Raw genomic sequence first — 19,914 nt, 5'->3', positions numbered from 1 at the left:
GGTGAAAATAGCGTTTGAATTATTCTGGAGAGAAATGGAGAACCACAAAAAAAACAAACTTTCATGGCAATCAAACAGAAGGGCATCCTGCCCTGGTAGCCTTCTTTGAAAATCCAGCCTGTCTGGTACAATCTGATGCCTTTCAAAGACAACCATCATGGCTCTTCAGAAGTACTTGATAGCTGGAGATAGTTTCTGCTATGCAGGAAGGGCCATCCCTCCCATCTCAAGTTAAACTCTTTCACTATTGAGAATACCGGAGGGGATGTTATTTTAAATACACACACAGTCATTTGAAAAGTTTTTTAAACTGTTCTCCTGAGCAATCACAAGAGAACCCCACTGACTGCTCTCACTGCAACAGTGAGAGTGGAGGGAAACCCCACTACATTACAGCCTATGCTCCAAACACTGGAGTAAATAAAAACTCTCTTCCCCTTCCCAGCTCCCTTCCTCCCTGCATCCTGCCTCCCCAGCTCATCTCTCTCCACCTCTCCCATTTCCATCTCTCCAGCATCTCTCCCTTCCTTTCCTCTCTACTGCCTTATGGTGATAAGGAAGGTGGACAAGTCTAAAGCAGCCCCTTACATATTTCCCTTCTCAATCCACATAGGGCAGGGGTGAGAGAAAGAGGGCTTCCAGGCTAGTCAATACACTAGCTCAGAATACTGCTCCTAGTCCCAACTCTGCCTCCCAATATCCACACTCTGAGCAGCCCCAGCAAATCTCCACATACTCTGGGCTCTGCCCAAATAACAACTCCTCCTCCCCTTGGGTTCCACTGACTCACCCCTGCCTCCCTCCCCCCCCAGGTGCCATTTTCTTAGACCCCAAACCCTGCCCACATTTCGTTACCTCCATCCCCTCCGTGCAGTCTTTTACTTACCCAGCATGATTTTCCAAACTCTAGGGAAGCCAGGGCCTCCAGGCCAGCTCCTCTCTGCAGTGCTGAGTTCGGTGATCCCTAAAATAGGCCATCCGGAAGCCTTACACCCTTCCACTTGAGTTAGGGGCAGAGAATTAGCTAGAAGCTGGTTCCCTGCCTGCCTCAAGCCAGCTACACACACAGCTGCAGCTACCTGCCTTGATGTGCACATGTGTAGTGCATTGCCCCAGCCATTAGAGCAGCTCCAGTTAAAGGAATCCCTGTTTGGCTGCACTGTCCAGTTTATTTTTGGTCACACACACCCCACCCTGAATTTTACACAGCAGCCCTCACAGTCAATCTGAAGACATCTTAACTCCCCATGAAACCTCTCCTGATCAGAATACTGATCCCTGGTGCAGTTGGAGCAACAGAAATGAGAAGGCTGAAGGTGAATTAGAAAAATGTCCATTGTTTTTCCATCTTGTGAAATTTAATTGGTTTTTCTAAAGTAATAATGATGATGATGAAAACACTGTACAGGAGCTGGAACAGACGGGAGTCACTACAGGCAAATGGAGAAAATTAATATGTACTTATTGTACTGCCTCATTATACACTTCATTCCTTACCAAATCCAGAGGGAAAATAAAGCAGAAACTTACCAGGCCGGAGGGCAAAAGGAGTGACAAACATTGGGCCTGATCCTGCAGTGTAATGAATGAGGGTGGAGACATGTGACTTCAGAGACCCCACTGACTTCAGCATAGGGGTCTGCCTGCATGCCCCATATTGCAGGGTTAAGGCTGGGGCCAGCAAACAGCTCCCTCCATTGTGCATCTCATTGTCAGTCTTTGGTTTCAGAGACCTTACAAGATAGCACAACATTTTTTCCCCCCAATTCAGGGCAATATTTTCCTGCTGTTATCCTGTGAGCCAGCCCATGTTGGTACAACATAAATCTAAATAGAAAATGTGTATGTGCAGGTTGGAAACACCTAGATGTCGTGGAAAGATCGGCTTGAATTCACACACTCTGACTCAGCCCTTCATCCTTTAAGGTACATAATCTCAGGTCCATGTATTTTACAATGTGAGATGTGAGGGACTTTTTCCTAAGACCTAAAACCCAAAGCCCTTGCAGAGAGATTAATGATCCTGTGGCAATTTCTGTTCCAGGAAGGGTTTCAGCTGGTGGCTTTGGCTAAAATTTCCCCTCCACACATTGATGTGCAGTGCACTGACTACCACACTACACCCAGATGTGGCTGCATTTTACTGTTACTGTATATATTTATGATCTGATCTTGCCCTGGGATGTGTGCAGAGGTCCCCACTAACTTCAGTGGGACTCTGTACAGGTACAGGGATCTGTCCACATGAATTCACTTATAGGACTGGAGACATAGTTTGCAATGTTTGAAATTCTCCATGATGAAAGGAGACATAATTAATATAAGTTGTTTTATATGAGTAAGGAAAAGGATCTGATGAAGAGATAGGGCAAAAACAGGGTCGTTAGGGGTTTGTTAATCAATCTCCAGAGTCAGTTGTGATCTGGAAAGGAAGGGTTTCCATTATATCTAAACCCACAAAGTTTGAGGCAGACAGTTCAGACAGCTTTTAAAGTCTGATTCACCTGTAACTATTAAAGCTACAGGAAAAATGGGCCTAAGTCAAAACTCATGATTAAATCCCCCACAAACTTTGGAAGCGTTTGGATCCAGACCTGGATGTTGCAGCTAACATACATATAGCTAGAGGCATACCAGACATTTTATTTTACAATACCATAAAATTTCCTGTCTATAGAGCCTTCCATTTGGAGATTGTGAGGCTTAACTGAGTCTCACAACACCCCTATGAAGGGGTGCGTTTTACATATGGGGAAACTGAGGCACAGAGCAGCTAAGTAACTTATCCAAGGTCATGCAGTACCAGAACCAGAATCCAGATCCTCAGACTCCCAGATCTGTTCTTCAACTACAAGACTTCCTTTCCCCTTCATCGATAAGAAGAAAATATGAACTCAGAGCCTTTCTTTACATGAAAGGGTATTGGAGACATGATGATAAATTCTGGAAATAAGGTTTTTTATTTTATAGGCTACTTGGATCTAACTAGATTTGTCCAAAAGGTTTATCCCATAAAATGAGACCAGCAAATATTTCCCTTTCCCCCACAGTCCATATGGCCTCTGCCATTTGTTTGTGCGTCACTGATTCCTAGCAGAGAGCGAGCTGAAGGTCACCAGGGTGAATTCCTTTTGCTGCAACACATTTTTGTGAGATGGGATCAATATCCATAAGATCAGCAGCAGCACCATTCACAATGACCGGGGGGAGAGCTTGGAAAAGAATGGAGCCTGTGCAGAGTCAAAGGGGAAAAAAAAAACTTTAGAGAGAAATAGTGTTACCAAAAAAAAATCACCATCTGTGATCTGTTCCATTGCTGCTGCTGCCTTTTTAAAATTTCTTTTTCTATTTATTCTGGAACTGTGGGGGAAAATGAGCAACACTGGAGTTATTTTTGTATGTTTTATATGCTATTATGGGAGACTCAGAGGAAGAGACTGGGGCCAGACAATGGTGTCTGAGACAACAAGAAGGAATAAGGTATAGGAGGATGGAAGGGAAATCAGAGCTGGAGAACAAAGGTAACTTCCTGTACTAGCACCAAAGCCCCCCTTGTTCTATAGGGTTAAATTCTCTCCTCCTCTACATGCTTGTGTCACTGAACTCAATAATGCAGCATCAGTTGCTACATTACAGAGACGAGGCACAGGTAAGTGGGAGTAACAGGCACGCTCCAGAGCTCAATGTAGTCACTGGGAGTATGTCTGTTGAGGTCAGTAGGTTTTAGATTAGGCCCCATGTGACTCTACACACACATCACCTCCAAAGGGGTGGATCTGAGGACACAGATCACTCTTGTTTTGTGATGTCAGCAGAACACTAAATGTATAAGGCCTGATCCTTTTAGGTTCCAAATGCCCCCAACTCTCATTAGCAGTAGTGGCAGAAATGGGAAAGGGAGCAGAGAAGGGCAACAAAATAAAGTAATGGACAGTCCTCTGTCTGAAGAGAGAGTGAAAAGTTCAGGACAATTTAGTTTAGACGGCAAATGAAGAAGTGGTATATAAAATCATGAATGGTATAAAGACTCTCTTTTTATAGCTTGGTTTCCAAATAGCGAGGGTTTTAGCATAACTGCTCAGCTCTTACACTTAGTATTGAAAGATCAGTCTTGCTTGTGAGTCCAGAGCGGTTCTCAGGTACGACACTATTACTTTTCCCCTTTGTCACTGAGGATTTATATACCTAGACATTTTTCCTCCAAAGCCTCCTCTCTAGATCAGCACATTTCTCCCGCAGTTCTTTCTCCCTCGGCAGCAAGAATGTGAGTACTTTGTTCCGTACTATGCCTCTGTCTTCTTCTTCCCTCAGCTGCTGCTCGACACAGTTGCTTCTGGTTTCAAGTCTTGTTACCACCTCCATCATGTAGCTGAGGGTGCCTTCTATTTTACAGATCACCCTTGTCACCTCTTGCTTGAAATCCTTCATGTCCCTCTGCACGTTTTTCAGTTCTTGCTGCAGTTTTTCCACATCTGATGCATGTTGGCTGCACATGGCCGATGCCAGCGTCGAGAGGAGGCATCTGGCTTGAGGATTATTTGTCTCCACTTTTTTACTCTTCAGCATGTCCAGGGTCATTGGAATAGTCTCTTCTTTACACAGTGCTATTGTGCTTGTCTCAAAGAATGATTGGATCTGGTTTGCCATCTGAAGTAGCAGGGTGAAAAGCAGTTGTGAGTCAGTGGTATCATGTCCTCAAGCGGACATGTCCTCCATCACATTCTCAGAAGTCCTCCTCTCAGGGCAATGGTGAAGGTCAGATGGACCAAGGAATGGGATTGTGACCTCAGGAGCAGCTCAGCCAATTGTAACACTGGTGGCATTAGTTCATTTACATACTGCAGGCCTGTTGAGCGAAACACTGTTAAACTGGGAGCCAGAGTCTGGTGTCAGACACATACATTGGTTTAAATCTAAATTAGTGGAGTTATTCTTGACTGTGCTCAAATCAGAATCCTGCCTTGTTTCTTTAAAGCACCATATTCCCCTATGATGCTAGATATACATTATCAGAGAATCACAGAAGTCATAGGCAGGACACACCTATTAGATCCTGCAGGCTACCTCCCCACTAGTGCAGGACTTTTCTCTATAGCACCTTTTCTAGTATTTTGTCCAGTTTAGTTTTAAAACACCCAAGCAACAGAATTTCCATTGCTTCCCTAAGGACTGTGTCACAGCCTAATACATCTCACTGCCAAACATTTCCTGAGACTGAGTCTAAATGTTCTTTTCTTAGTTTCATCCCACTAGGCCTAGTTATACCCCAGTGTATCACACTAAGCTATTCCTCTCTCTCTTTTGTGGCAGGAATAATAATAATGCTGAATTTTGCTTCTGCTTGAAAAGTCTAATACCACAACGATCCCACTAAATTTAGCCCTCTTGTTACCACATGACTCTGAAATACATTAGAGCTTTGATTTTGCATAAGACTTGGGTGACACCAAGCTTTGGTAAGCTCAAGAGACGGTACAGTAACCTAATCTCAGGTGAAGGGGACACAAAAACATTTGGGAATGAAATGGCATTTCCTCAAATCAGAGTTCATAAAATAAGGCTTTCACCTGTATAACCCTCTGAGAACAAACGCATCACGGAAGAGAACATAATAACAATGCCTAGCCATTCGCGTCTTTAAAATCCAGTGCCAACAGGAACTAAATGAAGACCCCAGTTCTGCAAAGGGATCTGCACAGGCCATGAGAACAACACACTGGATTAGACCTATCTACTCATTATCCTATCTCTAACAGTGGCCAATATCAAACACATCAGGCAGTTGTCGGGTAATCTGTCCTTCCCCCCACATTAGGGCTCATCCTGAGCCACCCTAAGGGTCAACCCTTATTCCTCCTTGACCTGCTAATTGTTGTCAACAAGACTCCATATGGGAGTAAAGCTCCTCTTGTATGGATTGGGACCTAGAAGAAAGTTCTGATTACATCAGCACCATGAAATACAATAATGGTATTAACACCACAGAGCTCTTACAGGGCCTGATCCAAAGCCCACTGAAGTCTCTGAAAAGATTCCCATTGATTTCAACAGACTTTGGATTAGGCCCATGTATAGCACTCTACATCTTCAAAGTCCTCCACAAAGAGTAACTAATATTATTTTTAATGATTAGTTTCATACGACAGGATTTGTGCAGGTTCATCTGACACTGAGCCAACTGTAACTATTTGTAAACCATGTGGGTTTTTGGATTTGGTTTATTAAGATCCTAAATATAGTTCTCTGGTGACATCAGTGCCGAGAGAGCATTTTTTTCCTCCATAGATCAAAGGTGGACTTTTGTTCTCTCCATTGGGAAGAACGAGTATGCTGCAACTCTTGTCTGTTTAATTTCGTTTTGATTGATCCTTCAACACTCTAAGGGGAACATGAAGGTAGAACTCATGCCCTGGAAAACACAACTGCAATCAAATTTTAAAAATACACTTTCACTCATCCTAGAAATATCTTGGGCAAGGTCCTTGTTTTGATCAAGAGGGGGAAAAGGAGGGTATTGAAAGAATCTTAAGTAGGAAGAGCTAAATATAGTTAGGGAAGGAAAGGGGAAGGCCCAAGATGCCTTTCTTCCAGATAAAACCTCGAGAATGTTGCAGTAACCTCACTTGTGCCTGCACTCACTGCTTTGGTCAAAGAACTTTAAGAGGCTATAACCCCATACATTCTTAGTTTCCATGAGAATGATGACAGAACATGGCTAAGTAATTAAAGCTGCAGTATCATACATGGGCTCCAGGATTTGCCATCGTCTGATGAAGGACCAGGTTGCTTTCAAACCCCAAAACAACAACAAAACAAAATAATTTCTATCCTTTAGTGTTCATAGAAACACCCTGGAAAGCATGTGAACTATACAAGCGTTCAATGTGTGTTCAGGGCAAAGAAAAGAAATACCATTTAGTACAGACAGTACTTCTGCATGGTATGTTTGGGGTTCAATAGTTCCTGCCGGCCCCCCAAATCCTTACAAATGTAAAAAGTAATAATAACAACCATGACATTCCCGTGGTCTGTCTATTCATTCCCACTGACTGCAGAGGCACCTGCTGGTAAGTGAAGAAAGTGCATAGTCTTCATTCTCTTTGGGGGATATAAATAATCATTAATAGAAAGGAGACCATATTTATAATACACACCCTGTTCACAGGGATGTTGTGTGGAATTTATGAATGAATGTAAAGTGCTTAGAGTGCCTCGAATGGAAGGGCTACAATGGAAGAGAATGGAAGTAGTATGGTCTGGTCATTAAGCTAATAATTGTGAGTCTGGAGATGTAGGTTCTCTTTGCATCTCCGCCACAGATTTCCTGTGTGATCTTGGGCAAGCAATTGAATCTCTCTGCCTCAGTTTCTCCTCCTAAAATAGGGATACTACTTCCCACTTCACAGGGTGTAAGAATAATTTCAAGAGCGTTAGGAGGGGTTCAGATATTATGGCTTTTCTAAATGCCATAAAAATGCCTATAAAGCATGCAAAGTGTTGTTGTTACAAAACCAATACACAACAACTCCAGCACATCTTCTGTGTGAATGGGGAAATACTAGATTATTCACTCCAACACAACTCCACACTCTCCCATGGGATTTTCAAGGAATCAAAAATGAACGTTAAAATGTATCATCATTTATATTTGGCTTCGTTGCAAAATCACCCCCTGCTTCATTACTCCCTGCCTACAGGAGTAGGTGTGGATGCTGATATGGATATTTCCATACAGAAGAGAGAGAGATAGGGAAGTCAGTCTAGATGTTAGTGAAAATGAAGGGGTGTCAGGATGTCTGGTTCTACTTCCATTTCTGCCACTGGCTCATGTGACATTGGACAAGTCATTTCATTCCAATGTGCCTCAGTTTATACATCTGTAAAATAGGAATAACTACCTCCAACAGGTGATTTCAGGCTTTTCTAAAGTACTTTGAGAACCTTGGTTGAAAGATAAACATTGGCTTCAATAAAGTTATCCCTTATTAACTTCATGTAAGTCAGAGGAGAATCAAATTCATACTCAGGATTACCAACATCCTCAGTTCCCCAAGTATCCATGGAGACCCAACCACTTTGAAGATTATAAGATACACTGGTTGGGTGAAGAAGAATTCACAGAACAGGATCACATATATATAACATGATCTGATACGTGAGATGTGGAGGAGAGGGGGAATGTTAGTTATAGGATCTAATGTATATGGGAAGCAAAAGTACCAAAGGGGGAGGTAATTTTGACACAACCAGCTCTACTAAAGTCGCTGGAGAGTTAATTGAACCTTTCTGAAAAGCATATTTGTGAATTTTGAGTGGATAATCAAACTAGGAAAGCTTCATATGGGTTGAGGGCTTGGCTACACGTACTTCACATGCCTCTATTAGAGGTACTTCCAGCCCTATGTTTCTACGATGTTGTTCCCATAAAAATACAGTTGGTGGGAAATAATCCCTTTTTTTTAAAACCCCCAAATACTATATATATGCCTAGAATAATATGAAACTAATGCATAATACCCAGATTCAAACCCCATTTCCTAACCACTCACATGGAATTTTCATTACAGATTACTGCCCTGTAGTGGAACAGAGGGCAGCTTTATTAGAAGATACAGCACAGCAGTCTAGCAACGGAAGAATGTGTCAGTTGACAGTTACAGATATTCCTCTGTGAGATACAGCAGAATGGTGGAAATGAAACAGATTACATAAAAAATGTAATTCAGAGCAGTTTCTACTAAAGAGTCAAAGAACCGTATAATTCAACATTTATATAGACAAGGCTTCAAGAGAACTCTTAAAAAAGAAACTGGAGGTAATGTTAAGAAACTCCGGCTTGATTTTTTTTTTTTTTAATCAGTACACTGGTTTGTACCATTTATACCCTCCGGCAAAACAGTGCAGGAAATGTCCCCGGCTTTTACTGCCCTTGTTTGATTGCTGTTGTTTACTGTCCCCTGCCCCCCTCCCATTTTGCTTTTGCACCGCACTCCTCTTGACATGAGGGCAGATGACACATTTTGTAATTACTCTTGTCACCAAGGCAATAATGCATTTTTATGCTTGTTAAGGATGGGCCATTATCTTCCCCAAATGTCTCCACGTGTAATTCCCCCATCCATCCTAGCCGCTATGTGCTGTGCTACAAAAATAACTTAAAAAGAATAGAGAAGAAGACAATCCCTTTTCTCTGATTAATTAAGGCTGAAATGGAACCCCAAGGCACGGAACAGTAAAAATACCTGTATAATTTCCAAGGTGTTGCAGCTGCGACAATGTTCCGCAGCCCCGTGACTTTCCCCCAATGTCATTTGTCATAATTTGACACTGATAAAGAGCTTCTCCAGTGCTGTGTCTTTGCAAGGCAGCGAACATATCCATATCAAAGCCTCTTGTATCCTCCTTTTAGAAACAATCTGCTGCATTTTTCTGGCCTAGTTTCCTTTCAGATCTCAAACATGTGTTCCCCCCACCCCCTCTACACACACACACTCTCCCTTTGGCCTGCCTCCCCACCCCCTCTTTTCCCTTGTTCTAGAGCTCTGACGCTCCTCTAGAGGCTAATGATTAAATATTTTTTGAGAAAATGGTAAGGGGTCATTCAGGCTCCACATTCCACAGTATTACAACTTTTAAAACTTAGATTAATGTAATCCATCAACCACAAACACACCCCTGCTAGCATTTTAATTAAAATACATAGGACGTCTTTGTGGGACCATATAATATTTGCCAACAGTGTGCCGCATTCTACTCTAAATTAAGCAAGTGTAAATCCAGCATAATTTCACTAAAGTCAACAGAATTACTCTGGATTCACACCAGTGGAATAGGGCAGAGGCTGGGCCAAGGAGTGTTCTGTAAATTTAATTTTCTCTGCTTTACACCAGGTAGTACAGGAAGGAGTCATTGAACTACCTGCAGACAAAGGTCTGAGCAGAACAATTTTGTGGGCCCTTACTAGCCTGGAGCTGCCGTAATATTAGTCTGAGTAACATAAAGCTAAACTTCTTTGTAGCACAGTGGAAGACAATGTCTGCCTGTTGGGATGTCAACAAGAATTATGTGGACTTAAAAAAAAAATCACATCCTTCCCAAGTTACTTAACTTGCAGGCCACTGGATCACTGCTTCCTGAAATCGGTACTTTATAGCTCCAGCCATTTCCACTCAGCTCACCTGGGAAACATAAGATGAAGCGTACTCATGTCTAGGGCCAGCTCCAGGGTTTTTGACGCCCCAAGTGGCGGGGAAAAAAGCCGGGATCGCAGTCAGCGGCAGCTCCACAGCGCCACTTTCTTCTTCGGCAGCACTTCAGCAGCAGGTCCTTCCCTCCAAGAGGGACCGAGGGACCCGCCACCGAATTGCCGCCAAAGAGCCGGACATGCCACCTCTTTCCCTTGGCCGCCCCAACCACCTGCTTGCTGTGCTGGTGCCTGGAGCCGGCCCTGCTCATGTGACGAGTAATGAACCACTGGGAATTTCTGTCCAAGTAGAAGCATTAATACACATGATCCGTTATTAGAAAGGGTTATTGATAACAGGGAGATCCTTACACAGCACAGAAGAGTAAGATTACTTTGATAGTCAATAATTATTATTCAGTCCTCAGACTCCAAAGCCGTCTGTCTACTTAACACAGAAGAGAAAGGAAAGACGTTCTTGAGACCAAAGTACAGGGTGGGGTGTCAAGAGGTTTGGCCTCTATTCCCAGATTTGCTGTATTCCTTGGCATAGTCCTCCTTTGTGCCACAACTTCCCCATCCATAAAATGGGGATAATAATACTTCCTTACCTACTATGAAGACTCATTCTCATTCAGTATTCCATAGTTTTTAAAGCACCTTATGATCTTAAGATGAAAGGTGCTACAGAAGTGCAGAGTATTATAATTAAAGTTGCAGCTGTAATTGGGAAAATGAGTGTGACAATGGCACCTCCTTATTTCCCATATCTGCTCCGTGCATGTCCTCAAGTCACAACACTTAATTTACTAACAAAACACTTACCCCATTAGAGTTGCAGAGCTAATGCAGATGGGGAAAATGTACTGGCATCTATGTTGCCTAGTGCATCAACAATGCAGTAATGGAAGCTAGGAACCTTTTTGCATCTTTTGATCTGCAAACTTAGTAAATTTGATGTGGAAGACCATGAGAGACAATAAACAGGGAACTCCATAATGCTGTTTTTACAGAAGTGCTTTTCTGTGTACAATGGCACTTTAACAAGCATTTTCTTGTTTTTGAAAAATACAGACAGGGCAGATAAAGTTACCAATTAATTAGCATCACATCACAAATGTAGCCTCCGTATTCCCCAGCCATATGGTAAGCTCAATGCGCTTCCAAAGAGCAGGGACATCCACAAAGGCTTTATTACAAGGTATCAGATTAAAGAACCCTCTGGTTATATGGAGATCAGAAAGAAAATACCTTATTCTGGAGCATTCATGGGGGTCAAGGAACATCAAAAGGATGTTGAGAGCCAGTTGACTTTGTGAGAAATGAGCATCACTCCTAGTCAATATCATCATGGACAAGATTTTAACTATTATCCTAAGTCAACCTTGAACAGGACTGGACCCACAACCGTTGAATCTACCTGTCTGGCTCAAAGACAGACCATCTGTTTCCATCATTCTATAAATAAATTCCCCATACTTCTAATTAAATCTCCCAGAGGGCTGAAGTGTGTGTCCAGCAATTAAACATATCTGAGATGAAACCTTAGCCAGCCATGTAAAATCAGGAGATTCTCTCCATTTCCACTATGACTGTGCAGCTCCAGGGACCACAAAGAGCATCTGTGGATGGTATTAAAGGGCCATAAATAAATATGAAGTGACTGTATGCAGCTGCTGATGGCAGTAATCTGTAAGAGGTGTTCCTCCCTCTCATTCAGCAATGCCACAAAAAGCCAAAGAAAAAAAAATCAGAAATCAACGGAAGTTTTTCTGAGTTAGCAGCACAGGATTCTTAGATTAGAGTCCTTAAATTCTTAGGGGAAAAGAGAACAGATTTCTGGGCCTTTAGGTGGCTTTTCTCTGAAGAGCCAAGGGGTTTGTATACGGTTTGTACCTTTACGTTCAGAAAGGGATGATTTAATGGTTTGAAATACCCAGCTTTCCCAGACCTGCATCATATCTCAGCACGATCAACTCGATCCTCCCTCCTTCTGAAGCAAATACATTCATGCTCCCTGCAGTTTACTATGTGTGAGTCTTTCATTTGTCACCTTAAAAACTTAGGTCCTCCCTGTGTGACAATTGCCATCTTGGCCGATACGCCAGAAAGTGAACAGGGACCTCCAGAGCTAAAACCATCAACCACTAGATCTTGAACTAAAGATCTGGACCTGTGGGCTGTAACAACTGATATCCTCTGTTCATCAGCACAAAGGGGAACCCAGAACATACAATCACCAGTGGGTTACACCTGCTTTGTGTGGCTATTAAACATTCCAGGGCAATTTTCATGTCCCAGCCAGCATTTTCCATGTCCCCGACTGCTCAGCACCAGTTGGCTGCTACTCTCACCCCCCAGCTGGCTACATTTCAGTAGTGGAGAAGATAAATCCTGTGTGCTTAGCACTTGGGGATCCTCTGGGATGAGTGGCACCATATAAATATACAGTAGTTCTCATTGTTAGCTGCATTATTAGCTGCATTGTTTGCTGCAAGCTCATGCACTGTCTCTGAACTGAGTGATGATGATGATGATGACAATGAAAGGCCGAAGTCATTAGTAAACAAGGTCCCCAACTGAATTTAGCCAACACACTATCTATTTTTGCCTTTCTCCAGGAAGTCGTGTTTGCATTTTATGTCAGTGGATATCTGCCTCCAAGAAACAATGCTTGGCTGACAGGAAGACAACAACAAGAATCTGACCACAGCCAGAGATCAGTGGCACTGAAATCTGCTTCCAGATCCCCAGTGCTGTGCATATGTTTTCTAACAAGCAAATGACTCATTCCTTAGTCTGAAGCTACATTTGCAATTCAGTAAGACACAGCAGGGGGGTCTGTGCTCCTTCTGCATTAGCCGACCTGTGTCAGCATTTTCTTCTGAAGCCCTGTAGGCTTTCTGGTACACAAAAAAAATCAGAGGACTTTTCAAAGCCTTAATGGTTTTGAAAACAACATGGAGAGTTCTCTTTATTGCAGAAGAGGTAAATGAGGTCTTTCTGCCACAGGGACAAATTGGTCATCATAATAAAATAAAATAATAATAAATAAATAAATACATACATACATAAAGTATCATACAACACAAAGTACGTACAGGTGAGGACTGGTGTGATAGCAGCATCTCTGAGTAACAGAAGTGTAAGTGTGAATTACTCAAAGTAAAGAAAGTCAATTACAAAATGAAAAGATACAACCTACAATTAAGAACAAGAGTACTTGTGCCACCTTAGAGATTAACAAATTTATTTCAGCACGAGCTTTCGTGAGCTACAGCTCACTTCTTCGGATGCATAGAATGGAACACACAGACAGGAGAGATTTATACATACAGAGAATATGAAAAGGTGGAAGTATGCATACCAACAGGAAGAGTCTAATCAATTGAGACGATTTTTCTTCTCCTGCTGATGATAGCTCATCTCAATTGATTAGACTCTTCCTGTTGGTATGCATACTTCCACCTTTTCATGTTCTCTGTATGTATAAATATCTCCTGTCTGTGTGTTCCATTCCATGCATCTGAAGGAGTGAGCTGTAGCTCACGAAAGCTCATGCTGAAATGAATTTGTTAGTCTTTAAGGTGCCACAAGTCCTCCTGTTCTTTTTGCAGCTACAGACTAACCCGGCTGCTACTCTGAAACCTACAATTAAGACGTTATTTAAATGAAAGCACATAATATCTTGCCCTGCCCAGGATGGCTGACTGCTGGAAGCCTGTGTTAGAATTAATGTTGAGGCACTGATGTGCCAAGGTCCTTTTTCCTGACCCCTACCTTCCTGCCTTCTTGTAGCCTCAATAAGAATGCCACGGGCATGATTCCACCCAGAACACCTGCTAAAGCACGGGGTGGTCTTGCAGGAGCAAGACCACCTTCCCACGATTACTTTGCAGAACCAGAGATGAATTACTGGTCAATGCCTGTCCTGGATGGTGGTTTCAGGTTTCTCTGAACTTTATCTTCAAGAAGAGAAGCAAAACCAGCCTGTCCTCCACCAGCCCAAAGACAAGGCTTTGATTGGAAGTTCTCCTGTCACTGTGTCCTCTATCTCTGTAGGAAGTAATCGAGGGACAGAGCTGACTGCACGCAGGGCTTTTAAAGCAGCATGGTGTTCACACCATCCCTCATGCTCTGCAAGGGCAGAGAGACTCAGCTCCACTTTCAGACTGATTATCAGATTTTGCACTTACCCAAAGCACTTTATAAATATTAAATCACTAAGCTTCACCCCACCGCTAAGGGGTGCTTCTCTTCCCAATGAGCTGTTTTACACACACACATTTTGAAGGCATAGTTTAGAGGGCTCAGCCACTTCATATGTTAAGATATCCTCTGCCAGGGGCCACGATCCAAAATATCAGGAGGGCAGACACAATGTAAGAGCTCTTGCCTAGCTCTAACTTCGAGGATCCTCTACATGTACATGTTATACGCATTGGGCTACATTTTCTAAAGTGACTAGTGAGTTAGGGTACCTCCACTTCTGGGTGCCCAACTTGAGACATTTTAAAGGGTCTGATTTTTAGAGAGCAGGGGCTCAAAACATTCTGAAAATTAAGCCCCTCGAAGGTGTCTCGAGTGGGGCTCCCCAAATTGCTAGTAACTTTTGAGAATGTCGCTCATTTTCTTTGTTTTCCCCTTCACTTTCTTTTTCCCTGCATTTCTCACCAGCCCTTTTCAGCTTCTGAGTTCAGCCTATCTCCTGCGCCAGCACTGAGCAACCTGAGGCTTTCCTCCCACAACATCCTCCTTAAAACATACTTCTTTCAGCATTATGCTCACCGCTAATGTCCTCTACTCTATCATCTGTTCCCGCTCTTGTGCCTGACCTTGTACTCCTAACATACGATTCATCTAACAAAAAACTCCACAACTAACAGGATGTGTGCCAAACAAAACAATTCATGTGAGTGTCATTATGCATCTTCGCCCACCTTCTCAACCATCCCTTCGTCTGTATTATCCATAATACAAGACCCCGTCTGTGAGGTGCTGAGCATTCCTGCGAGGTGCTGAGCAGCCCCAACTCCAGATGAAGCCATTGATCATTTTGCAAGATGGAATCCTTACATTACAGGCTCCTTGCAGCAGGGCCATTGCTCTCCAAGATGTGACTTTCTGACTGAATCATCACATGCACCCTTTACACTGGTGCATCCATAGGGACACTGACTACAAAAAATGGGCAACCATGCATATAAAGTACCTCATTCGCCTTCGCAAACAGATGTGCATGCAAATCATGCATGTTCAATTTAGGAGCTTTGAAACTTTGGTCCATTAGGTCCCTCCCTGTTTAACATAAATTAGTTTTTGGCATCCTCTGGCTAAACACAAGTACCCAGTCCAGCCTTTCATTTGCATTTGATTCAGCAGTTCTCAAAGCCAGGATGATTTGGTCTGTACGGGATGCTGGTGGGGGGTAGAGTTTGGGGCCTGGTAACAAAAATTCCATTGGAAACGACATCTGAGTCACTCTGGAACAATGTGGCTTTAAGAGCTGCAGTCCAAGTCAGAGGTGATGACTGAGCTGCTGAGACCCTGCTATTTCCAACAGACACACAAAAGGGAGGTGGGAATCAATCAATCACGGTTGGCAGATTGTGCCATCTATTTGCACCTTGCTTCTCAGTGTGTTGTTTGCTGGGGGGGAGGGGTCAAAGTTCATATCAAATGTCATTAATCATCTTCCCAAAAGCTGTGTGCTTATTGGACAGTCCTATTAATCAGAGGCCTATCAGGCCTACAGCCTGGTTAGGGCTCCATTGTCCTGTTCCTTACCTATCATAGAAAGATAAGATTATCAGTGACAAGCCGGACACCCATTGAGTAACACTGGAGTGGAAGAATAGGATTTTTTATTTATTTATTTATCCTCCTGTCTCAAAGATGAGCTGTTTCTTGTCTTGTCAAACCACATCCTTTTCTCTAAAGAATCAGCTTTAAGAATCCAATTTGTCAAGCCGGACAATCATTTGAGAATCCATAAAAAGCCTTGGTGACTTTATCAAAAAAAATAAATCAGAGGGTTTTAAATGGTGACTGAGAGGGATTTGAAAACAGGTTGAGTGGCCTACATCAATTAATCTTCAGAGAGTTGGGGCTTTGTGATGATGAAGTGGCAGAGAAGTGTCAAAGTCTAGTTACTGGGTTTTAGGAGATAGAAGATATTGATATTTTTCCTTTCCTTTTTCTCTCGCTCACCCGCTTCTCGCAGTACAAATGGTAAAGAAATATTCACCTGGACTGAAGAGTTGCAAAGATAAAGGGGTAAATAAGCACCCACATCTCTTGGCAGGAATTTTTTTAGGCTACTCACAAGGCAACATGAATTGAGGTTGAATTTCCTCTCTTTGCCTCTGTTTCATATCCTAATAGTGAGAATAATGAAACACACACCCGGAGGTGAGGGGGGGAAGGAGTTATATTACTATTAGAGATGGACTCAAGGCACAACATTCAGATCAAGATTTCAAACACTTCTAATTTCAGGGGGGGAAGGGTAGAGAAGCCCATTTTAAAGACAGGGCCTGTTTGGAGGAGGGGAAAGTAGCCTGCAGTAGAAAGTGCAGTGAGAAGTAATTGTGCTTGAAAAACTTCAGATAGGAGCATCACTGAAACATGAACTCTTTGTTCCCCAGAGGCCTGAGACAAAGTGCAAATTGTTGCAGCACCAGCATTTCTCTGTGTTGATGTCAGCTGTTATTCTAAAAGGCCCACGCTCGCCAGAGGAGGACTCCTGCCCATCAGGAGCACGGAACCCGGCTGCCTACACCTAATCAGGGTGAAACAGTCATACTAGCCAGGTCTGAGGTAGCAGGTGAACTATTGCTACTCATAATCCTGAGGTGATATTCAGGGACAGAACTGAAGACAATCAAATCCTATTTCTCTCTTAGTTATTTAGATTGCATCAGTCATGGTAGTGTCCAGATGCTGACTGCATAGCACACCACACCACACGACACCACAGCAAAAGGCACATTCAACAAAAGGAAAGTGTGCTCAACTACTAGGAAAAACAATGAGGAGTCCTTGTGACACCTTAGAGACTAAGTATCAGAGGGGTAGCCGTGTTAGTCTGGATCTGGAAAAGCAGCAAAGAATCCTGTGGCACCTTATAGACTAACAGACGTTTTGGAGCATGAGCTTTCGTGGGTGAATACCCACTTCATCGGATGCATGTAGTGGAAATTTCCAGGGACAGGTATATATATGCAAGCAAAAAGCAAGCTAGAGATAACAGGGCCTCATGCTCCCTGATTGAACTGACCTCGTTATCTCCAGCTTGCTTCTTGCTTGCACATATATACCTGCCCCTGGAAATTTCCACTACATGCATCCAGCGAAGTGGGTATTCACCCACAAAAGCTCATGCTCCAAAACCTCTGTTAGTCTATAAGGTGCCACAGGATTCTTTGCTGCTCTTAGAGACAAACAAATTTATTAACTACTAGGCTCACTTGTCTAATCTCTTCACTGTTCAGGTACATTCCTTGACATATAAAAAAACTGCCACCCACTACATCTATATTCTTGATGCTCGTGGAGGTGAACTGGACCTTCTCCAGAGCAGTAGATACCCGACTGATATTTCTGGTGATGTTAGAAAACTGTAAGCTTAGGTAGTATACAAAGCATCATCTCATATCTGTCTGAGGCAGAGGCAGTGGCAACTTTGGGCAGTGGGTATATATGCCGCACATCATACACATTACATATAAGCCTTGTGGGGCCACAATCAGACCACCACTCATTGCAAGGAACCGCTCTCTGCTATTCTGTTCTTTCCTTGCTTTCTGTGGCTCTGGGAGTCTGGAGTCAATATCACTAAAGCCTTTTTACCCCAAGAATTCACAGGTGGTACAAGTGGATTCATAAAGGTGACTCAGACTATGACATGAGCCTAGTCTATTCACCTGTCACTACTCCTCTGCCACAAGCATTTCACTAAAAGAGATGGCCACCCTGAGCTAGCTCTTTTTGTGGTGGGGAGTTTATCAATTATATGAATTGCTGCAGATTATTGATAGAATACTAGTAATATTCTGCACTAGTACAGTGTCTTCCCTGGAAAGATCTTCAAACACCTCTCACTTCTTGCACTCTGAAGAAACAGGCAAGCACTGTGACAGTACAGTATCCATTTTCTGAATACCATGAAATAATTTTGGATAATCAACAGTCTGTTCAATGTAATACATACACATTGAAGGGCTGATCCTGTTTAGTTTAACAGAGTTTTGGGTAAATGAGGTTCAGATAACTGAGACTGCATTGTATCCCATATTACAGAATAGGAAACTGAGACACAGATAAGCTGGATGACTTGCCCAAAGTCACATAGTGGGGGAGGGGCAGAGCCTAAACAAGAAGCCTGGGATCCCGGTTCCCATTTTTGTGCGCTAAGCACTAGACCACACGGCGACTACCAAAATCATCTTATGCCACATGCAGAATTTCAAACTCAAGTCCTTAAGAGAAAGAGCTGTGTGCTTTACCCCCCGCCTCAGTGCCCCGCCCCAGCCATCTTCCTCTTAGCTATAAAAGCTATCTGCTTTTACAGATCCAGACTAACACGGCTACCCCTCTGATACATTCCTCTTAGCTAGTTGTTTATGTTACAAACACTTAACCAGAATATCCTTGAGATACCTTGTTAGCTCAGTTATGCAAGGCCGAGCAGAGCTGATGTAGACATGTTAAAGCAGCTACAGATTCCTACAATATTTTATGAAACCTGACAATCCAACCATTCTCCATTACATGTGTTTTGTTTAGCTAATATTTGGAGAAGGGAAAAAAGGGGAGAAAATGATAAATAGCTTCAGTTAAAATCTGGGGTCTGAGAAAAGTATTGAAAGCCTAAAGAGGGACCTTAGGGATTATGAAATAAAATGAAGAAGTTGGTAAATGAGGTGTTTGACTGAACATATACAGTCACCTGAAATAGCAATGGATTTTCCCAAATGCTTAATAAAAGCTGACAGCCCATATTGTTCTTCACTTTCTAGTTACGCTGCTACCCTGGGAAGCGTGTGGCCAAGGGATTGGAAGCCTAAGGTAAAGGCACTGAGACCAAAGAAACACAATCAAGAACTAAAGTGACTTAGAGGATGAGGGGATGAACACCAGGGACCGGGGAGGAAAAAAAAAAAGACCTTGGGAGCAATGGAAGCACCAGAGCTTGGAGAAAGGACATGCTGCCACTCACCAATACCGACAGCAGAATGCAGGGAGCTCCAGATGGCTTTTTGTTTTAGTACAATAAAAAATTTAATCTGACAGGCAAGTGTGTGATGCTGGAAATAATAATTTTTAAAGAGGAACCTAACAGCGGGATCAAAGGTATCCCTGACTGCTACAAAGAAAGCAGACTGTTTTTTCTTAATACCAGTTGTGAGTTCATTTACAGCTTTAAAATGGCATTTCATTCCAGAAGTATAATATAAAGGATACTACAGCTGTTTTCCAATCTTGAAAAACAGATCGGAATTGGAAATTGGCCAGAAATGTTTTAAGTTGGGGCTTCGAATAGAAGATGATAACTTTGCCAAATAAATATGGATGTGGATTTTTTTCTTCCTTCCCCTGAATATTTTTGTACTATCATTAGGTGATGATATAAAGATACTGGCCTCCTGGTGCAGTTTAATTGCTCATATATAGAAAAATGATGAGCTCAGGCACTGGCTAGGATACTGGCAGCCTTATTAATAGATGAT

The 19,914-nt window shown here is 42.7% G+C and overlaps 1 protein-coding gene across 13 annotated transcripts in view; it reads right to left on the bottom strand.

The window, feature by feature from the left end:
* Positions 1 to 19,914, bottom strand: part of CCDC182 (coiled-coil domain containing 182) — a 132,593-nt gene that overhangs the window by 82,357 nt on the left and 30,322 nt on the right. For 3 of the 13 annotated variants that reach the window (XM_030536758.1, XM_030536756.1, XM_030536759.1), the window contains exon 2: positions 4,186 to 4,846. The exons of 8 other annotated variants lie outside the window; for them this stretch is intronic. In XM_030536758.1, coding sequence (XP_030392618.1) covers positions 4,186 to 4,647 — 462 coding nt within the window. In that variant the 5' untranslated portion in view covers positions 4,648 to 4,846. Of the gene's footprint in view, positions 1 to 4,185; positions 4,847 to 9,242; positions 9,436 to 19,914 lie in introns of those variants that run through there. 2 more of the 13 variants (XM_030536757.1, XR_003996988.1) reach the window with 2 other exon arrangements.

This window comes from Gopherus evgoodei, chromosome 17, assembly GCF_007399415.2.
Source record: "Gopherus evgoodei ecotype Sinaloan lineage chromosome 17, rGopEvg1_v1.p, whole genome shotgun sequence".
Taxonomy (NCBI): Eukaryota; Metazoa; Chordata; order Testudines; family Testudinidae; genus Gopherus; species Gopherus evgoodei.
Note: the sequence above shows the minus strand (reverse complement) of the source record. Positions and strands in the feature narration are given on the sequence as shown.